Source organism: Lolium rigidum, chromosome 7 (assembly GCF_022539505.1).
Source record: "Lolium rigidum isolate FL_2022 chromosome 7, APGP_CSIRO_Lrig_0.1, whole genome shotgun sequence".
In the NCBI taxonomy this organism is placed as follows: domain Eukaryota; kingdom Viridiplantae; phylum Streptophyta; class Magnoliopsida; order Poales; family Poaceae; genus Lolium; species Lolium rigidum.
Window position 1 is genome coordinate 87,604,578 of NC_061514.1, and position 17,950 is coordinate 87,622,527.

At 40.3% G+C, this 17,950-nt stretch overlaps 1 protein-coding gene across 1 annotated transcript; it reads left to right on the forward strand.

Annotated features, from left to right (window-relative positions):
- The first annotated feature begins 1,698 nt into the window (after window positions 1-1,698).
- Window positions 1,699-17,918, forward strand: LOC124678443 (uncharacterized protein At3g06530-like). Its single transcript, XM_047214335.1, has 38 exons — window positions 1,699-1,855; window positions 2,278-2,491; window positions 2,577-2,672; window positions 2,765-2,882; window positions 2,958-3,131; window positions 3,370-3,540; window positions 3,649-3,704; window positions 3,793-3,882; window positions 3,966-4,114; window positions 4,255-4,337; window positions 4,472-4,600; window positions 4,790-4,864; window positions 4,983-5,151; window positions 5,281-5,420; window positions 5,504-5,608; window positions 5,877-6,057; window positions 6,381-6,478; window positions 6,567-6,716; window positions 6,818-6,971; window positions 7,316-7,473; window positions 7,584-7,665; window positions 7,754-7,928; window positions 8,392-8,467; window positions 8,667-8,837; window positions 8,949-9,020; window positions 9,095-9,199; window positions 10,189-10,278; window positions 11,272-11,471; window positions 11,550-11,751; window positions 11,865-12,044; window positions 13,431-13,526; window positions 13,615-14,031; window positions 14,212-14,415; window positions 14,536-15,219; window positions 15,321-15,724; window positions 16,814-17,051; window positions 17,170-17,340; window positions 17,511-17,918. The coding sequence occupies exons 1-38, from the start codon at window positions 1,699-1,701 to the stop codon at window positions 17,739-17,741; spliced, it is 6,465 nt and encodes a 2,154-aa protein (XP_047070291.1). The 3' UTR covers window positions 17,742-17,918.
- Window positions 17,919-17,950: the final 32 nt, after the last annotated feature.

Below are 17,950 nucleotides of genomic sequence, written 5' to 3' on the forward strand. Positions count from 1 at the left end.
CCTTCTCCAATTTTAACTGGGTTTTCATGCCACACCAACGATTTTTTTTTTTGTTAATACCAGAACATATGTACTACTACATCTATACATGTGCTATGTTTCGAGAGTAAAAGAAAAGGAAAAATAATTTGGCTTTAAGGGGAAGAAACCCAAAGTGACGTGTTTTTACTAGAAATAATTATGTGCACAACATCAAATCGCAAATACTGAGAATCGAACTTGGGCGGGCGGGGATGCCACCGGGCTATGCCTCGGTTCATCTATGTTTTGAGAGTAGATGTTTCTTTCTAGTACTACACGAATGTGTTACCTGTTCTTTCTCAAAAAAAAAAAATGTGTTACCTGTTCATAAGTTCATCTTCATCTTTGTTAGGGCGTTTTCTTCCTGGAACGAGCTAGTAAACGGGAGTATGGCGATCAAGGAAGAGCGCCTCCATCAGTCAGCAACCACGCGGAGCTGATGCCAGGCCCTGCCATGATGTTGCCATCACCGCCGGACTGCATCTATCAATTCCCCAGGCCACCACCATCTAAGAGCAAGTATAATAAGTCCTAGTCAGCTGGCTATAAGGGTTAAAATAATATATTCATGCTTAGTTGGAGGAGAGAGAGGAGGAGAGAGAAGAGAAGTGGGCTCTCATGCAAGAGCCAGCTCTAGCACGTGCTCCTAGGCACTTTGTGAGAGTGAAATGTGGGTCATCCATTGATAAAGTAGTACATGATTATAGTTCACTATTATACATGTTAGCTCTATGTTAGCTACAAATGACATGGCACATGGCTTATAGCCAGCAGCTGACTATACTATTAAACTTGCTCTAACCCTTTGCAATGTACTTGGCGCGCCTGCCCATGTATAGTTATGTCCTGTATTCACTAATCAATCCTAGTAACGTGAGCCGATCAATAATCTATTGACCTAGTGAATTCCAACAGATCCATGGTTTTGTCCCTGATGATTGATCCTTTCGCAAACACGCACAACAATATATTTGAGCAGGTTCCTCACCTTTTTAGCCTCCACCTAGTAGTCAGTAGCTAAAATGGAGAGGCAACGTAGTGACTCTTGGGCCACTTAACCCAAACCCTAGCAGCGGCGACACTGGCCGGAGGAGCGGGCGGCGGCCTCGGCGGGATCTAGCGGCGCCGTGATCTGGCTGGCCGGCGCTGGAGACCACGACCCGGTCCATATGGGGAGTCAACAATGCCGATCGCTTTTCTAGCGCATGTAGACATAGGCAAATACATTACTTCGTATTTTTGACCTATAAAAACCCACCAACGTGGCAAACAAAACGAGGTCAAATTGAATGAAGGGGTAATTCTGATCGGTTTTTAAAGTTTTGGGGTGAAATCCGAACTAAATCAGAGATGAAGGTTGTAAACTGAACTTTTGAACAAATTTAGGGTGGCAATATGGACTTCTCTTTTTTTCTTTATTCTCCTCTGATACAGTATTTTTCTTGTCTCTTTCGGGAGCAGCTATCCGGCCCACTCGCACGCCTCTAAATTGGGCTTCCTACGTCCCCCGGCCCATAACGTTCTCACTTTCCGCACCCCCACAAAACCGACAACTTCGTCGCTGCTCAGCTGCGTATATCCCTCTCCCCTCCCCGACCTGCTCGGCGCCGCCTCTCCCGCCGCTCAGGGTTTTAGGGTTTAGCAGCGGCGGCGACACCACCCCGACCTCTCCACGCGATGGCGTCCATCGCCTCGCAGCTGCAGGCCATCAAGTCGGCCCTCGGCTCCGCGCCGGAGGCGCCTCGCGGGCCCATCACGCGGCCGTCCGTGCTCTTCGACGCCAAGGAGGCCGCCGACATCGACCTCCGCGCCATCCTCCCCATCGCCCTCTCCGGTGCCGACCCCCTCACCTAGCGTCATGCTCTATCGATCTATGCATACTGCTCTTTTGTTTTCATGTCCTGCTATGCCTATTTTCCGCCCAATTCTCTGTTCATCTGAACACCAGCACTTGTATACTTTTTTCGGTAACTCAAGCGCGTCAGTTAGCGACCATTTTTAGTTTTTAATTTGGTCGTTAGGAGCTTTTCCTAGCTCCTCGATTATTCCCATGTTTGCACTCCTGGTTCCCCTGGATTTATACTTGCGAGTAGTCAGCTGATTCTAGAATACGACATTGAGTACATCACAGCCACCCCTGTATTTTTCCACAACTGTTCTAGATCCTCACATCAAGCTATGCTAGTTTTGCACATGAAGCACCTGCAGCGAACTTTATATATTCCCTTTCAGTAACCAACCTGAATCGTCTTGCAGGATTGGAGCATCTTACTGGCGTGGACGAGAGATTTGCCAAGTACCGCAAGACGCTGTTCAGCGAGACCAGCCTTGAGCTCAACCGCGAGCAGCAAACCACCAAGGAAAACGACAAGATAAACAAGTCCATCTCCTCCTACCTCCGCCTCCTAGCTGGCTACCTGCAGCTCCCAGCGGCCCTCAAGACGCTCGAATACCTTATCCGCAGATACCTGTATGGACCAATCCTAGCTACTTATATTCATCACTCGCCGTGACCTCTAGCTTATTCTTTTGCATCTGTGGACATGTTCGTGCAGGGTGCATGTTTACAACTTGGATGAGTTGCTGCTCTGCGCGTTGCCGTACCATGATACGCACGCGTTTGTTCGGATTGTGCAGTTGGTCAACTTGGGGTGAGTGTCAGAGACTCGAGAGTTCCCGGTTTACGACTGGTTTGCAACGATTATATGCTTATTAGTTCACTCAGTACCTGCTTTGTGTTCAGGAATAGCAAGTGGGGATTTCTTAATGGTGTGAAATCCTCGGGTGCGCCCCCGCCCAGGAGTGTCATAGTACAGCAGTGTATCCGTGATAATTCTTTGCTGGAGACCCTTTCCAACTACGTAAGTTTTCATTTTGGAGGATTATATACTCCTTTCTTTTGAAGCTTTGTGTTTGATTTTCTTGTTCCTTTCCAGGCTACACCGACGAAGGATTTCCTTCACTCGAGGACAGTCGTCTGCTTTTGCACTGCAGTCATTGTGGAATGCTTAGGAGCTATCCCCAGGATTGATTCGGATATAGTGCAGAAGGTGTTGGGATATGTGTTCGACTCACTTAATCCTCAAATTAGGGCAGACCAAGATTACAAGGTTGGCTTGAAAGATGGTTAACTCATGTTATACATTTTTTGCAAAATTGATTCCTCAATATACTTTTTATGTTATTTTTATACAATATTAAATAGAATTGCATGCTTGTGATCATGCTTTATGATATACTGCACATGAACCTTTTATATTGTCCGAATCCACCTATCTTAAGTTAGTAAATATGTCATCCTTATGCTCTTGTAAGCTACATTACCGTGACGGGTTCTTTTGCGTCCAGGCTGGAGCGCTAATGATTGTTGGAGTACTGGCAACACGAGCAACTCTGGCGCCAAAACTTGTTCAAGACTTGATCCTCTTTGTTGCAAGGTCTGCGCAGCACGATGCATTGGAGTCGATCGATTTACCGTGGCTTCGTGTTACAGTGATGGCTATTATAAGTCTAGTTCAGGTTTGGTCATAATACCATTCTTGTCATATGCCCGTAGAGTGTACTCCTATACACAAGTATTGAATACATCATAGCGAAGGTTGATCGCATCATCTGTTAATGTTGCAGTCACAGTCTGTCCATGACTTCCGTAAGAAGCCATTGATGATTCTAAAAGACATCAGGTATGGTTTACTTATTGTTTTGTTTTACTTTTTTGCTCCCTTTTGTTAGAATTAAGCATTGGCAATTTGATGGTATTTTGTTTTCCAGGGATTTTTCTGGTGTACTTACTGTATTATCCAGTGAGTTCAACATTGATAATTTTATTAGGCTTTATGTTGAGTCATTGGTTGATTACAGGTAATTTTCTCATGTGATAATTGTGATTTTTTTTGTATATTACTTCCATCCTGCATTGCATGACTATGGAAACATGTGAACAGTGCTTCTGATGATTCCTGCCACGCGCACCTTATTGAAACCATGGAGACTCTACCTATTAAGAAGTTTGTTGAAAGGATCGTGTGCAAGGTTCTTGGCAACTGTATCAAGGCATCACAGGTTGCACAAAATCCAGATATAAACCGCACAGGTAGTTGTCAATTATGTCAGTTCTATTTTGAACTGATCAGTCAACCATAGATGACCATCATATATATGTGTATTTTAATCTCAGTAGTTCTACATTATGAAAGATCAGTTTCCACATACCAATGCTTTTATAATCCTCAGGCACATGGGCAAAGAAGAGCTTGGTTGCAATTGAAAAAAAATATCCACTTGAGCTACGGGATGCTATCCGGAAATTTCTTGAGGTATAAGGCGACAAGTTTGTCGCTTATGTAGCTTCATATATTTATTGTAGTTTTTTGTGATTTCTGTTCCTTTGTGCTTGTTCTCCATATTACATTTTTGAAATAGTGATTGATCCAGAACATTAATTCATCAGGACTCTGAAGTTAACTCCAGTGGAAGGGATTCTACTTCCAAGTTGCTCAGCTTAGTGTTTGATGAAAGCGAGAGTGCGCCGGCTGAAATATCTGATTCTAACATTTGGTTCAGTCTGGATCATCCTAAGGTATAGTCTGATGCCGAGTTAATTTTAAATTGTAATTCTGGAATAATTGCTGTGCTATTATGCTGTATTTGATGAATCCTGAACAATCATCTCTCAGTATCCATCCTTTTGCAATTAGTTTGTCTCCTTATATTCCGTTGCCTTATATTCTGTTGCCTTTTCTAACTACATATTTTATTCATGATGCAGGCTGTGGTCCGTCAATCTGCTCTCTCAAAAATTGCCACATCTGGCATTTTGAAGAAAGATACTGTAAATCCACAGGTATTGTTTGCATCCTTCTTTGCACATGTGTTTGGTGCAATATATGGTCCTTGTTGCATTTGGAGTGTTTCCACCCTTCACGTTACTCTTTGCTTGTGTTATTTCGGTGGTACTGCAGAAATTTATCAATATGCAAGATGCAATAATACGCAATCTGTATGATGATGATCTAAGTGTTGTTCAAGCTGCCTTATCCATAGAAGGGCTAGCTGCTGTTGCCAGTCCTGTTGGCCTTCTAAAAGCGTATGATCATGTACTTGCCAAATGCATCGACATCATTCGCAAAGGTCGGTAATGTTCATTGGATGTCTGTCTGTTCATTTGTTGGCCTCTTCGTTAGTTCCTTCTATTATCCTATATCCATAGGAGTTACTAGTCACTAAGTGACTAGACTATTGTGTTCTGTGCTACACTAGGTGGTTCAAAAGCATCAAAAGCTTGTGATGTTGCTGTTTCTTGTCTGGAAAAGATGGTTATGGAATATCAGTTGCATCACGTGGAACATACGAAGGACATAGCTACAGTAGTATTCAGTCTCCTTATTATTCACCCAAAGGTTACTATTTAATCTTCTACAGTTTGCTTCCACTTTTTATTTTCCTGCACATATTCTCACTTTGGATGTTTAAATGGATGCAGACCTTCAGGGTAAACTTGAAGGCCTTGGAGCTAGCTAAGAAAATACAATGGGATTTCTACACTAGTAGTTCTCTTGTCTATGAGCTAACAGCTGATGAAATGAAGGTGAAACTTCTTACCTGTAATGATTTGTCAACTTTGGTGTAAGCTTGTCAATGTACACAAGTGATTCAGTTAGCACATGGTAGCTACTTGATATATGTATCCATATCCACATCTTGAGGTCTTCGCAATCATATGGAAGGATACGTGAAAGATGTGTGCTTCCTATGAGTTAAACGTCAAACAGCTCTTGTTTCTATAGATATTCTTACTGAGACATACTGCATTTATTTGCTCTTTTTTATATAACTATCTCATTATGCCATTGCAGAACATGAGTTCCAAGTCCATAGCCTCCATTAACATGAAGAACATCCAAGCTTTTGCTGAAACTTTTCTATCAAACCCAAATAAACATGTCACATGGTTGGCTGACTCTGGAAATGGAAGTATATTTTGCAGAACCCCGTTTCTACTCATAGTATTGCAAGCTTTGCTTATTCCTACTGAAGGTATTTCCAGTATCTGCAGCTACCTTTTTGTTCTATCATTTCTGTTAGACTTTTCATAGTTGCAGCATCAAATCTGTGGTATTATCTACTTGTTTTCATACTGAAATGTCCGTATGTACTGAGGATTATTGCGGCATATGAAAGTAAAATATCCTATTTACTCTGATTTGATGTCCAGCTCATTAAGCTAGTTTAGCATTTTTTTTGAAGGAAGAGTTAGAAGCATTATGGCTTCTTCTTGAAATAAAATTTGATGTCAGAATCTTCTCCTTTTGCACGTGTACGAATTAGCAATTGCTTATTTCTTCTCTCTCTCTCTCCAGTTTTGGACAAACAGGTGAATCTGTGCCAAGTTTGTTTGCCAGTTCTGAAGAACGAATGGTCTCACATACAGCCAAAAGGTGATTGTATTGGCGATGAGGTATTACCTATTTACTCTACTGTTGCACATTACACTGACAGAGATTTACCCATATTAAGCTGCCATACCTTCGTTTTTTGTTATGCAGATCAGCATTGACAAGCTTGAGAAGTGCATTATGGAATTAGTGATGCAGATTTTTAATAATGACACGGAAGCATTGAATGCTCAAATTCTTGTCTGTATATTCTGGGGTCTGCTTAGGGTGCAGTCTTCCTATGTTAAGCAGAATTATGTGGTGTGTTACTTCTGCTGACCAATAAAATCTTCCATGTTATTTTTATTGTTATGACCTCTGATACTATCTCATGTTCTGTCTTCAATTTCTGGTGTATGCAGATTGGTTCTAGTGGAAATATAATGGTTGATGATTTGTTTTTGTTTTTCCTCACATCAACTGGCAAAAATATCTTCCAGAAGCACCTACAGCATCTTGTTATTAACTGCACACGAGGACCTTTTCAATTTATCTCGAAGTACCTTGTGGATGAAGGTTGGTATAATTACTCTCTATCGCTGAGTTCAACCTTGTTACTTTACAAGAGCTCGACATTTGATGGATGAGAAAGTTTATAGAACATTTTCTTCTGGTATTCTGATATTGCCTGATCCAAGTATTTACTTTTGCTTCCCTTGTGTATTTGTCATTTCACAATTAGCTCACTTCAGATTGGTATATTTATGTTCCTTTTTTTACTTGGTGGCTACTTATTAGCTAAATTGTTGTTTGATGCTCTTAATAGTTTTTACGTACACCTCAGTCGTATTTCTAGCATTTACACACTCCTTTCTCCTTTTGTGCATTTTTTTGATATTTTAATCTTTAAATGGATGTAGGTTTGTCTGCTGGAGTTCAAGCAGAGTCTCTTTTTGTGCTTGCATCTGTTTGTTCTACTTGTGCTTTATCTGAAAGTAGTAGTTTGGATGAGAGCTTGTGTGTGGAGCTTCTACTTTTGTTCCCTTCTCTCATTGTTCCACTTTCGCACGAAAATAAGGTACAGAATGCTCTGTTACAATTTTTTGGCAATCCGTGAGCTACTTCCTTGTTGTGCTTACTGCAGTTGTCTTTGTTATTGTATTGAAAAGTTTGTTTCTTTTCATATAGGATGTAAGGTCCTCTGCTATGAAATGTGTTGAGGCATTATCTTTGCTGTGGCAGCGCTTGAGCACTTCCGTCTCAAGAAATGGTTTGTTAGCCTTATTTTTTTCACCTTCATTCCTACTTGTGGAATTTGATGTTGATCTTTTTTATTGGCCTACAATCAAAATCTGCAGGAAACAGTGGCAAATTGCCTGTATGCATGACATCTCCAACATTTGGTGTTTTCCTTGATTCATTGGCTAACCAAAAGGCCATGATATCCTCGGATGCGACATTTCTACCAGCTTATATTTCGTCAATGCTTAGCCCAATTCAAGATCTGATGGTTCCTGAAAATCTTCATGAAAGGTTATTTGGTCTCTTCTGGAAAAACACCCAAACATGTTATTGAGTGCACATTGGTGTTTCCTTTCACATTATATATTCCTACTCAGGACGATGCTTCCTGTTATCCTTAAAAGCTGTATCGGTCATAGGTTTTTTTTATAATCAACTTTGGCATGGATATGTTTTAAAACGAGTCTCAAGATAGTGGCCACTTGCTTGAATTACCAGGGGATTGTTTGAATTCTGAAGTGGGCAGGTTATCGGCATGCCATGAAAAATCATTTATGTACTTGGAGTAACCGAAAATATTGCATTAGCATTCTACGGAGAGAGAGGCATTTCTGAAATTTTGATCTTTGCGTTTTCAATTAGTAGTTTCCTTAAGTCTATCGTCAGGACTACTACATTTAATGGAGTTTTCCCAGTTTGCTTGTTATATTATATTGTCATGGTAACGTGTAAGCTCACTCTTATCTGTTTTCAGATTTGATCAGCCGACAAAAAATAGTATCCTTTATTTCATCTTGCGCTCTTCTATGAAGCTCTCTCCTTATGGAAAGGTTAGTTATTCTGCAATGTTAAATCAAATCGGTTCAGCAGTCCAGCTTAATATGGCACACATATCAACAGAGTAGCTCATCCCTTGCCCCACAATATCCATTCACATCATCCCTGTCACTACCAAACAAAAGTGAAAAATAATAAAAGGTTCTCTTTGTTCGGTTTGGTTGACTGATCATGTTATAAAACATGCTGCAGTTGATGGTTCTGTCAGCCCTCAAAGGAGTAGGAAGCATCTTATTTGAGGCAGAAGTGGTCAAGACTTTGTTCTTGTATCTTCTGGACCATCATAGTCGCCATCAGAATGGACATGATTCTAAGCAGTTGTTATCTACCTATGAAACACAAATCTTGTGCTTGCTTTTGAAGGTAAATACATCATCATCATGCATGTATATCCATTCAAAGGTCTTATGTATCTAGCAGGCCTACCTCAATTTATATTTGTTGCTAGTGTGTTAATTACTATCTGTTCTGCAGGTTTTGTTTTCAGTGGCAGATGAAACAAATCTTGGTTTTGACATGTCTGAGGCTCTATTGAAAGCATTAAAGGTGAGCAAAACCTTAATTCTGTACAAATTCCAAATTTATCTACTGCTGTTAACTTTGACATTATGCAACTTCAGGTTGATGGTTTGCCCCCAAAAGATCCTGTTGCTGTGATGCCATGCCTTACTGCCCTGCAAAGTCTTCAACCTGTATTCTTTGAAAATTTGAAGACCGATACTAAGGTTTTTGTTTGCGTTATGATTTTTGAAGTTATATTGGCCTTTCCATTTCAAATTGTTCACTTGGCGATACTTCAGTTGATTTAAGTTGAAATACGGGGGTAATATTGAATGGTCTATTTCTACTATTTATTTATTTATTTATTTTGAAGGAAAATGTTAGGGAATCCCTGACAGTATAATAAATAGAATGCTGACTCAAGTACATAAGGACTTGAACTCAGTTGGTGGGATTGTACATACACCCCACCCAAGTGAGCATGCACTGGAATTTCTGTCATTTAAGCTTTAGTCAGTACGCAAATATAGGCAGCGTGTAATATATTTGGTGGAATTGTACATCCACCCCACCCAAGTGAGCATGCACTGGAATTTCTGTCATTTAAGCTTTAATCAGTACGCAAATATAGGCAGCATGTAATATATTTTGGTTCTGTAAAAAGATGGTATTGCTGACAGTAATTCCTGGTTTTCCACGCTGCCTAAATGTGAGCCACATTGGTATTGCTGGCAGTAATTAGCTTATGGAATATGGGTGTACTGATGTCAATGGCCAATCATCATTTGAAGTAGTTTGTCAGTGTTGGATCCAAACTATCTACATTTAACTATCAATTTTTCTGTTTTCTTCAAGAACAGCTGCCTGTTTGGAAGGGGGTATTTCTTGATATTTTTTCTTGTATTTGGTTCTAATTTGACATAATTTGAAAACTTCACCAAGAAATACTATTCTTCCGAAGGGCCCCAAAACAGGCTTTTGTTTTCCTTGCTGCCATGTACTGGTGCGTTATTATTTAATTAGCTGGGGTGAACTTCCTTGGCATGTGTATCATCTTCCAGAGGCTTGTATATTTTCTGGCATGTGATTGATCTCAATCCTACCTGCCCATATGTTATCTGTGTTCTACTCATGTCTTTCCTTCACATGTTACTATGCTAGTAAGCTCAACTAAACTTGAAAGTATAATTCTATCAATCTGTCACTTCTGCAGGAAAAAGTATTCGGTCTACTTATTTCTATGTTTCGAGCTGAGAATTTCGAAATTCGAAATGCCACACGAGATGCTCTACTGCGAATTAATGTCTGTATCCATATCCCTAATTCTCCTTTTTTACTTATGTTCTTACTTTGTTTAAGACTTTAAGTAAACAAAAATAGTGCTTCAGAGGTCCAAACATACCTAATAATGTAGGAAAAACTTCTATCTGACACAAAGGTCATTAAGTCGTCGCCTAAACGTCGTTATTTCATCCTAACGCTCCGAGGTGGACTGGAGCGATGACCAGGATTTCTCAGGTAGACGGGCACCTAGAAAATGATAGCGCCGCCATGCTCGCCTGGGCATTGCGATGGCTTACTGTGTCGCTCGACTAGGGGGAAATTGGCGGGATAAGTTTGGGGTAAAGAATGGGCAAAAACTTCAGATTTGGAGGGAGTGAGTAAACTGGATAGGGGGGATGCTGTTGGCGTGGCTGTTTTGAAGCTTTGCTGTGATTCACTGGCTATGGGGCTGCTGGAGCTCGCCATGGCTTCCCGCAGGGCTGCTGATGTGGAAGTAGATGCTTACTGTGTCGCTCGACTAGGGGGAAATTGGCGGGATAAGTTTGGGGTAAAGAATGGGCAAAAACTTCAGATTTTGGGGGAGTGAGTAAACTGGATAGGGGGATGCCGTTGGTGTGGCTGTTTTGAAGCTTTGCCGTGACTCGCTGGCTATGGGGCTGCTGGAGCTCGCCATGGCTTCCCGGCCACAGGGTTGCTGATGTGGAAATAGGTGCGGGGTTGCGGTTTTGGAAAGTAGGGCAGGTGTAGAAGGGTATTCAGCAGTTGTCATTCTTTCAGTACCAAACTAGCATGCCCAGATATTGTAGGTCTGTTTCCTCCTTTTAACACACATGATAGGTTAATAGGCCCCTATTTATACACAACTGAATATATTATTTTCGGAGTTACTCTTGGTCGTGAACGATTCTCCCAATTATTTTGATGCACATTTGTTTATGGCCCTTTGTTACATGTTTCTATATATCATTTATAATCAATGCTTAGCTGATTTATAATTCAACTCATTACACAGGTTCATGCATCCACTGCTGTGAAGTTCATTGAATTGATTTTAGCGCAAGGTGATAAAAAAGGAAATCAAAAAAGAATAAAGAGGGAGGAGAAACCTAACTGTGATAGCCATTTTGAAGATTATTTTGGGGAAAAACCTCTGGCTTCTGTTCTTGTTTCTCTTCTGGATATTCTTTTTCTTATGAAGGATGTGAATCAGAGGTAGAGTTACAAAACACCTGTCGCAATAAATATAATCCAGTGCTGTTTATTTCTAATATGCTGTCATTTCCCATGCAGGCAATGTTTACTGCAACCACTTTGCCAGATTCTATCAAAGCTTCTTTCTGATCAATGGATTTCAGGGGTAGTTTGTCAGTATACTGAAGGCCTTGATGCGTCTTCTGAAACTCATGATATACCCAGTTTTGTAAAGGAAGCACAGCAGTTGGTACTGCTTATTCTTAAAGATATTATCGATACACTGCAGTCGGGTCACCAAGTAATCCACTGCACTGATTTTTAACCTCTTACTCCAGCTATATTCTGTTAAAAAATGGACTGCTTTATTCTTTCTTTATTTTTTGTTTTCATGTCCTACATTTACTTATGCAGGATAAATTGCTCAACAGTGGAAACGTAAATCTCTTTATCAAGTGCATAAGGTCTTCAGATGATGTAGGGACTCGTAACCATGGATTTTCATTGATTGCATCTTTAGCCAAGGCTTTCCCGCAACTGGTTACAGAAAGCATTGTTGATTTGTTTGTTGCTATTGGGGATGCAGTGAAACAGGTTTGTTCAATTTTTTCTTTTCAATCTGATCCTAGCGCGGTATGCTGTCCATGGACCTTCTTAAATCAGTTCCTTACTTTTTTCACTTAATTGTTTTGGGGGCTTGCACATAAACTTTTGCTAACCAATTCGTAGTACCATACTATTAAGCCTCTTTTATTCAAATGATTTTGATAGGAATTTAGGAGGATTGGAATCCTTGTGAATTTCTCGTATGGGGATTGGGTGATTTGTAGGATTGTCTCCCACTGATTTCCCTAAGGATTTCATTGCACTATATTTCAAGTTCCTGTTGACTCATCACTCAAGCCTCCTAGGTCCTCTTTGGTTCGCAGGATTATTAAACATAAGAGAAAACACAGGATTGAAATATTATATACACTGGAATCCTACAGGATTGGAAAACTCTAGGAATTAGCATCAATCAGTGTTTAAATGCCACAAGGGCAATCAATGGAATTGTAACAAGAAGTTTGGGTGGATGGAAAATTTACTCCAAAATATAGTGCCAAAGGAATCACTTGAAAACATACTAAGGATTTTGGTCCGGTGACTCAAACAACCTAGTAACCTTTGATTTGCTGGAAATAACAACATAGTAACCTAAACGGTAAGAATTCATAATATTACATGGTGGATAGTATGTGGGAGGATTATAGGGCAGGGGATAGTGGTGGGAAATGATGCGCCAAACCCCTGGACCCCTCTGCGGCCTGACTCCAACCAGGGGAGGGGACTGTCACATGACAGAGCCAGGGGACTCTATTTGCCTACCTGGTTTGACTAGGAGGTAGGCATAATAAAGCCCCAAACAAACTTGGTAACAATGAGGGTTCAAATCCTCAAAAGATCTTATGCAGTTCATTTAAATCAGAGAAACCATTAAAAATTATACTCCCTCTGTCCATAAAAGGATGTCTTAGATTTATCTAAATTTGGATGTATCTATACACTAAATAGTGTCTACATACATCTGAATGTAGACAAATCTTAGAGTCTTAGACATACTTTTATGGACAGAGGTAGTACTTTGTTTTTCTTATGGTGCAACCAAACAAACTTTGGTGCAATTTCAATCATGTAGGATTCACGTGCGCGTGACAATGCAAATTTGCTATCATGCGTTTTCCCTGTTCCTGCATTTTCAATCATGTAGGATTCACGTGCGCGTGACAATGCAAATTTGCTATCATGCGTTTTCCCTGTTCCTGCATTTATGGAACCCTGTGAATCAAAGAGGCTTTAAATGTTTGCCTAGGTTGTTTGTTCTCAATACTTGTGCAATTAAGTGCTGTTTTAGATTTCCTTACAAAATTAATCCTATGATCCTCATTGTACTTGTTCTGAACACCTTTAACCTTTATTCTCTGCCTTCCCATTTTGAAGGACGATAGCCATTCACAACGTGTTATGGAGGATTTATTATCTGTACTAGTCCCATGTTGGCTATCAAAGACTACAAGTATAGAAAAGCTTCTTCAGGTCTGTATTTTCCTTTGATGTTCTCTGTTTGCTTTATATTTTTCTGTGAATATAACGAGTTAATGGACTATGTGTAACGTTGCTGCAGATATTCATTAAATCTTTGGCTGATGTTGACGAACATAGACGCCTGACCCTCATGATGTACCTTTTGAAGACCCTAGGAGAAGAGAATAGTTTGAGTACTGTGGTTATGTATTTATTGTACGCGTTAGTTGAGAGGGGTTCACACTCTCTTTCGAAACTCCAGAAGAGTCATGGTCTCCCATCCTTGAGTGCCATGTCACAAGAGTGGGAATATGATTTGGCAGTCAATATTACGGGCCAGTATTCCTATACATTATGGTTTCCTTGTCTCTGTAAGCTACTACAAGAAATCAGGATGCATCAGAAACATTGCTTGCTTCCTATGCTACATTTGGCAATGCAGTTTATTCTAGTTAAGGTGCAAGATACAGAGTTGAGGTTTGAGCTTGAAGCTGAGGAAGCTGCTAATTCCATCCAGGTACTTCATTTGGTTGGCATTGTTGCTATTCTGTTGCTTTTTTATTCTTTTTAGCTCTGGGTTCTACAGTTAGCTAAACTGGTATTCTCTTGTGCATATTCTTATCAGATGTTCTGTTTTGTTCTAAATTTTTTGGCATGCTTGATTTATGTATCTCTTATGTTCATGTTATTGTTGTAGAATTCTCTTGGAACACTTATGGAGGAAGTTGTCTTGTGCTCTGTCAAAGATAAAAAAGGAGACATTTCAGGTGATATTCTAAAGGAAGTCAGAAACTCTGCAAATATTATCCTTAATATAATTACGGGATGGATGCATGCTTCAACATATTTCAAAGTAATTACTCGTCTGTTAGAGCATCCTAAAAGTCTTGTGAAAAGAAAGGTAATTTTTTTTTTGGTTTAGATACCTTTGTTCTTTGTGTGGTGCTTGTGATATATCATTGATTGTGTTCCATAAAGCTCACTTTGCTCCATTTGACTGCAATTTGTACTTTGTAAAAAGACACTTGGAATATTGTGCGAAACTGCAAGGGCAAATAGCATGGTCCAGAACAAGCAAAGAAAAGCAAGAAAACTGAAGCGCAGCTCTCTGTCTACTGCCCTCCAAGTTGACAAGAGCTCTTGCCCATATTTCAGCGAATTGTGCTATAAGATTCTAGAGTTGATTGACAGAGAGGTTGAGTCAGACACGTCTGTGAAAATTGCTGCTATTTCTTCACTCGAGACACTAGCTAAAGAATATCCCTCTGAAAATCCTGCATATAGCAAGTGCCTTGTGACAGTCATTAATCAGATTAGCTCGGGTGATGCTATAACTTCTTCTGGGTTAATAAATACTGCGGGGTCTCTAATTAATGTGCTTGGATCAAAAGCATTACCTCAGCTCCCACTTATCATGACAAACATGCTGCAAAGAGCACATCAGGTGTCATGTTGCCCTAGTGGAAAATTTGCTCATGGTTCCACTACAACTATGGCCAGCTTTTCTAGCCAATCTACAAGTATGTTGTTATCTGTACTTACAACTATTGAGGTGATTGTACAAAAGCTTGGGGACTTTGTTAGTCCATATTTGGAAGGAATACTGGATCTAGTGATACTGCATCCTGAATGTGCTTCTCAAATTGATGGGAAATTGGATGTAAAAGCAGCAGATGTTCGGAGGCTACTGACAGAGAGAGTTCCAGTATGTTCCTTCTAAACATATATTGTATTGTTTTATTGGTGATATGACGGACAACTGAAGTGCTTTATATTTTGAATCTAATGAATATATTGGTATTGCAGGTTCGGCTGATTCTTTCACCTCTACTCATTTTGTTCCCCAGTGCTACGAAATGTGGAGAAGCAAGCCTGTCATTGACATTCCAAATGATTGGAAGTCTAGTTAGTACGATGGATCGGTTGGCTGTAGGAACTTACCATACAAAAATTTATGAACACTGTTTGGTAGCTCTTGATCTCCGTCGTCAACAGCTGGACTCTTTGAAGAATGTAAATTTAGTGGAGGAAAGCATTATCCAGACCATTATTGCTCTCACGATGAAACTCACTGAGTCCACTTTTAGGCCTCTTTTCCTTCGTAGTCTTGAATGGGCAGAGTCTGAAATTGACAAGTCCACATCAAAGAGAAGTATGGACCGTGCAATTGTTTTCTACAAATTGGTCAACAAGCTTGCTGAAAAACACAGGTAATGCTATCTCATTGTGTATTGCAGCTAAAATTCATCAGCTGCTCACCCTAGATTTGAAAGTACTTACTTATTTTGTCTTTGCTGCTTCCATGTTGGTTATCTGTATGACAAAGCCTACCCTTGCTGCCCCAACCCCAGTTCTCATTGGCATGACAGATATTGGTACATGCCTGAATCTGCACCAGCTAATCACCATTCCCTGTTAGCAGTCCCTAATAGTGAATCCCAACTCCAATAACAAGTACAGTGTACTAGTTTTGTAAAGAAATAAGTCCCTGATGCAATTATTCTGACTAAAAGAAATTATAGATGGTACACAGGTTGTGGCCTATGAAGCACCGATACATGGTCACCCATGATATGGCATTTTTCAGACCCCCAGCAAGTGTATGTACATAAAATTATGAATAACTGAAAATGCAGAATGTAGTAAAGACAAATTTAATTTAAATAGTGCTGTCCACTTGTTGACTGGGTGGGCCCACTGCTGGTACCCCTTGAATTGCTCTCTGCCTCTTTGTTAAGTGGTAAATCACAAACCCTGTAAAAATAGAGAACACGCAACACAGTTAAGATTAAGCACATACAGAGTACAGGCTACTAGAGCATAAAAGGCAGAGCACCTAGCTACTAGTATCGTGGATAAGTACTAGCTAGTAGCCAAACAATCAAAGCACATGTTAGTTCGAATTGAAGCAACCGTCCAATACTGATGGAAAAGGGGGAAGACTAATAATGCCAGGGTAAATCAAGCAAGTTTTGTACTGTTTGTGGCTTGTTCCGGTCAAGTATGTATATAGATTTAGGATCTGGTTTTCCAACCCTTTCTCTTTTTGTTGAAAAATTTCAAACCCTTGTCATCTGTATGGGGAATGTTCAAATCTTTCACATGATTTGCAAATTATACTTTTGGTTTGCAGCCTATTAGTTTGTTGAATTTTGTCTTGTGTTTATCTTGTGTGTTTGTCTCCAATTATCAACAAGCAACGTTTTATGTTCTTTAACTACATGCCCACTAAAGCATGCTTTTATTTACGACTAGTGATTGTGTATTGTCTCTTCTCTTAATATCATTTCTCTGCGCAGGTCCTTGTTTACACCTTACTTCAAGTACCTGCTTGAGGGATCCGTACAATATCTATCAGAAGATGGTGCTTTGGTCAGTTCCAAGCGAAAGAAGAAGGCTAAACTCGAAGACAGTAAAGTCAAGGATAGCCTATCAGGACAAAAACTGTGGAACCTAAGAGCTCTGATATTGGAATCCTTACACAAGTGCTTTCTTTATGACAATGATCAGAAGATCCTAGATTCCTCAAATTTTCAGGTTAGTTTCTTTGCATCATATATGAGGTTTACATGTTTGTACCAGTTCACTTTCATATCTAGCATTCTTTTGCCAGCCACCAGGAAATTATAGTAACATTTTGGTTGTATCTTTGCAGACTCTTTTGAGGCCCATTGTTTCTCAGTTTGTTGTGGAACCGCCTGAATCTCTTGAACTAGTTCCAGATGCTCCATCAGTTGAAGAAGTGGATGAGATTATTGTTTTGTGCTTGGGGCAAATGGCAGTGACCGCTCGGTCGGATGTTCTGTGGAAGCCTCTTAACCATGAGGTAGGGACCAAACAATATACCACTGGCTCATGAATTATAGTCGCACTTAGCCACTAAGTAAATTCATTACTGTATTACAATTAGTAATACTTGAATCATAGACCAAACCTGTAGTTCAGTCCTTGGATTCTTGATGCTAAACTTGCTTAATTTTCTCCATTAAATTGCAGGTGCTAATGCAGACAAGGAGTGACAATGTTCGCCCTAAGATGCTAGGCCTGAAGGTTGTGAGGTACATGGTCCAACATCTGAAGGAGGAGTACGTGGTTCTGGTACCGGAGACCATCCCGTTCCTTGGCGAGTTGCTTGAGGACGTCGAGCTTCCTGTGAAGACGCTGTCCCAGGAGATACTGAAAGAGCTGGAAACCCTCAGCGGTGAGAGCCTCCGGGAGTACCTGTGATGTCCCTATGTCCCTAGAACCCTTGGGCCAATGAAGTGTAATCCCTGAGATCCTGTTGTAGTCAGACCGAACTTGCTTGTTGTATGTAAGCTACGCACTGCGGAGGATGTATGCTTGATTATTAAAATTTTGCTGTGTATACGTGTGCAATGACATTCATGGTCCAGTTCTCATGAATTATGGTTCCTCCTGGCCCCAGCCATCCTTTT

What these genes read in the sequence shown, in the direction of transcription:
- LOC124678443 (XM_047214335.1), top strand. Translation starts at nt 1,699, where the DNA reads ATGGCGTCCATCGCCTCGCAGCTGCAGGCCATCAAGTCGGCCCTCGGC. An exon ending in CACTTTCGCACGAAAATAAG is followed by an intron (nt 7,474 to 7,583) that starts GTACAGAATGCT and finishes CTTTTCATATAG; the next exon opens with GATGTAAGGTCCTCTGCTAT. An exon ending in GGAAGCCTCTTAACCATGAG is followed by an intron (nt 17,341 to 17,510) that starts GTAGGGACCAAA and finishes ATTAAATTGCAG; the next exon opens with GTGCTAATGCAGACAAGGAG.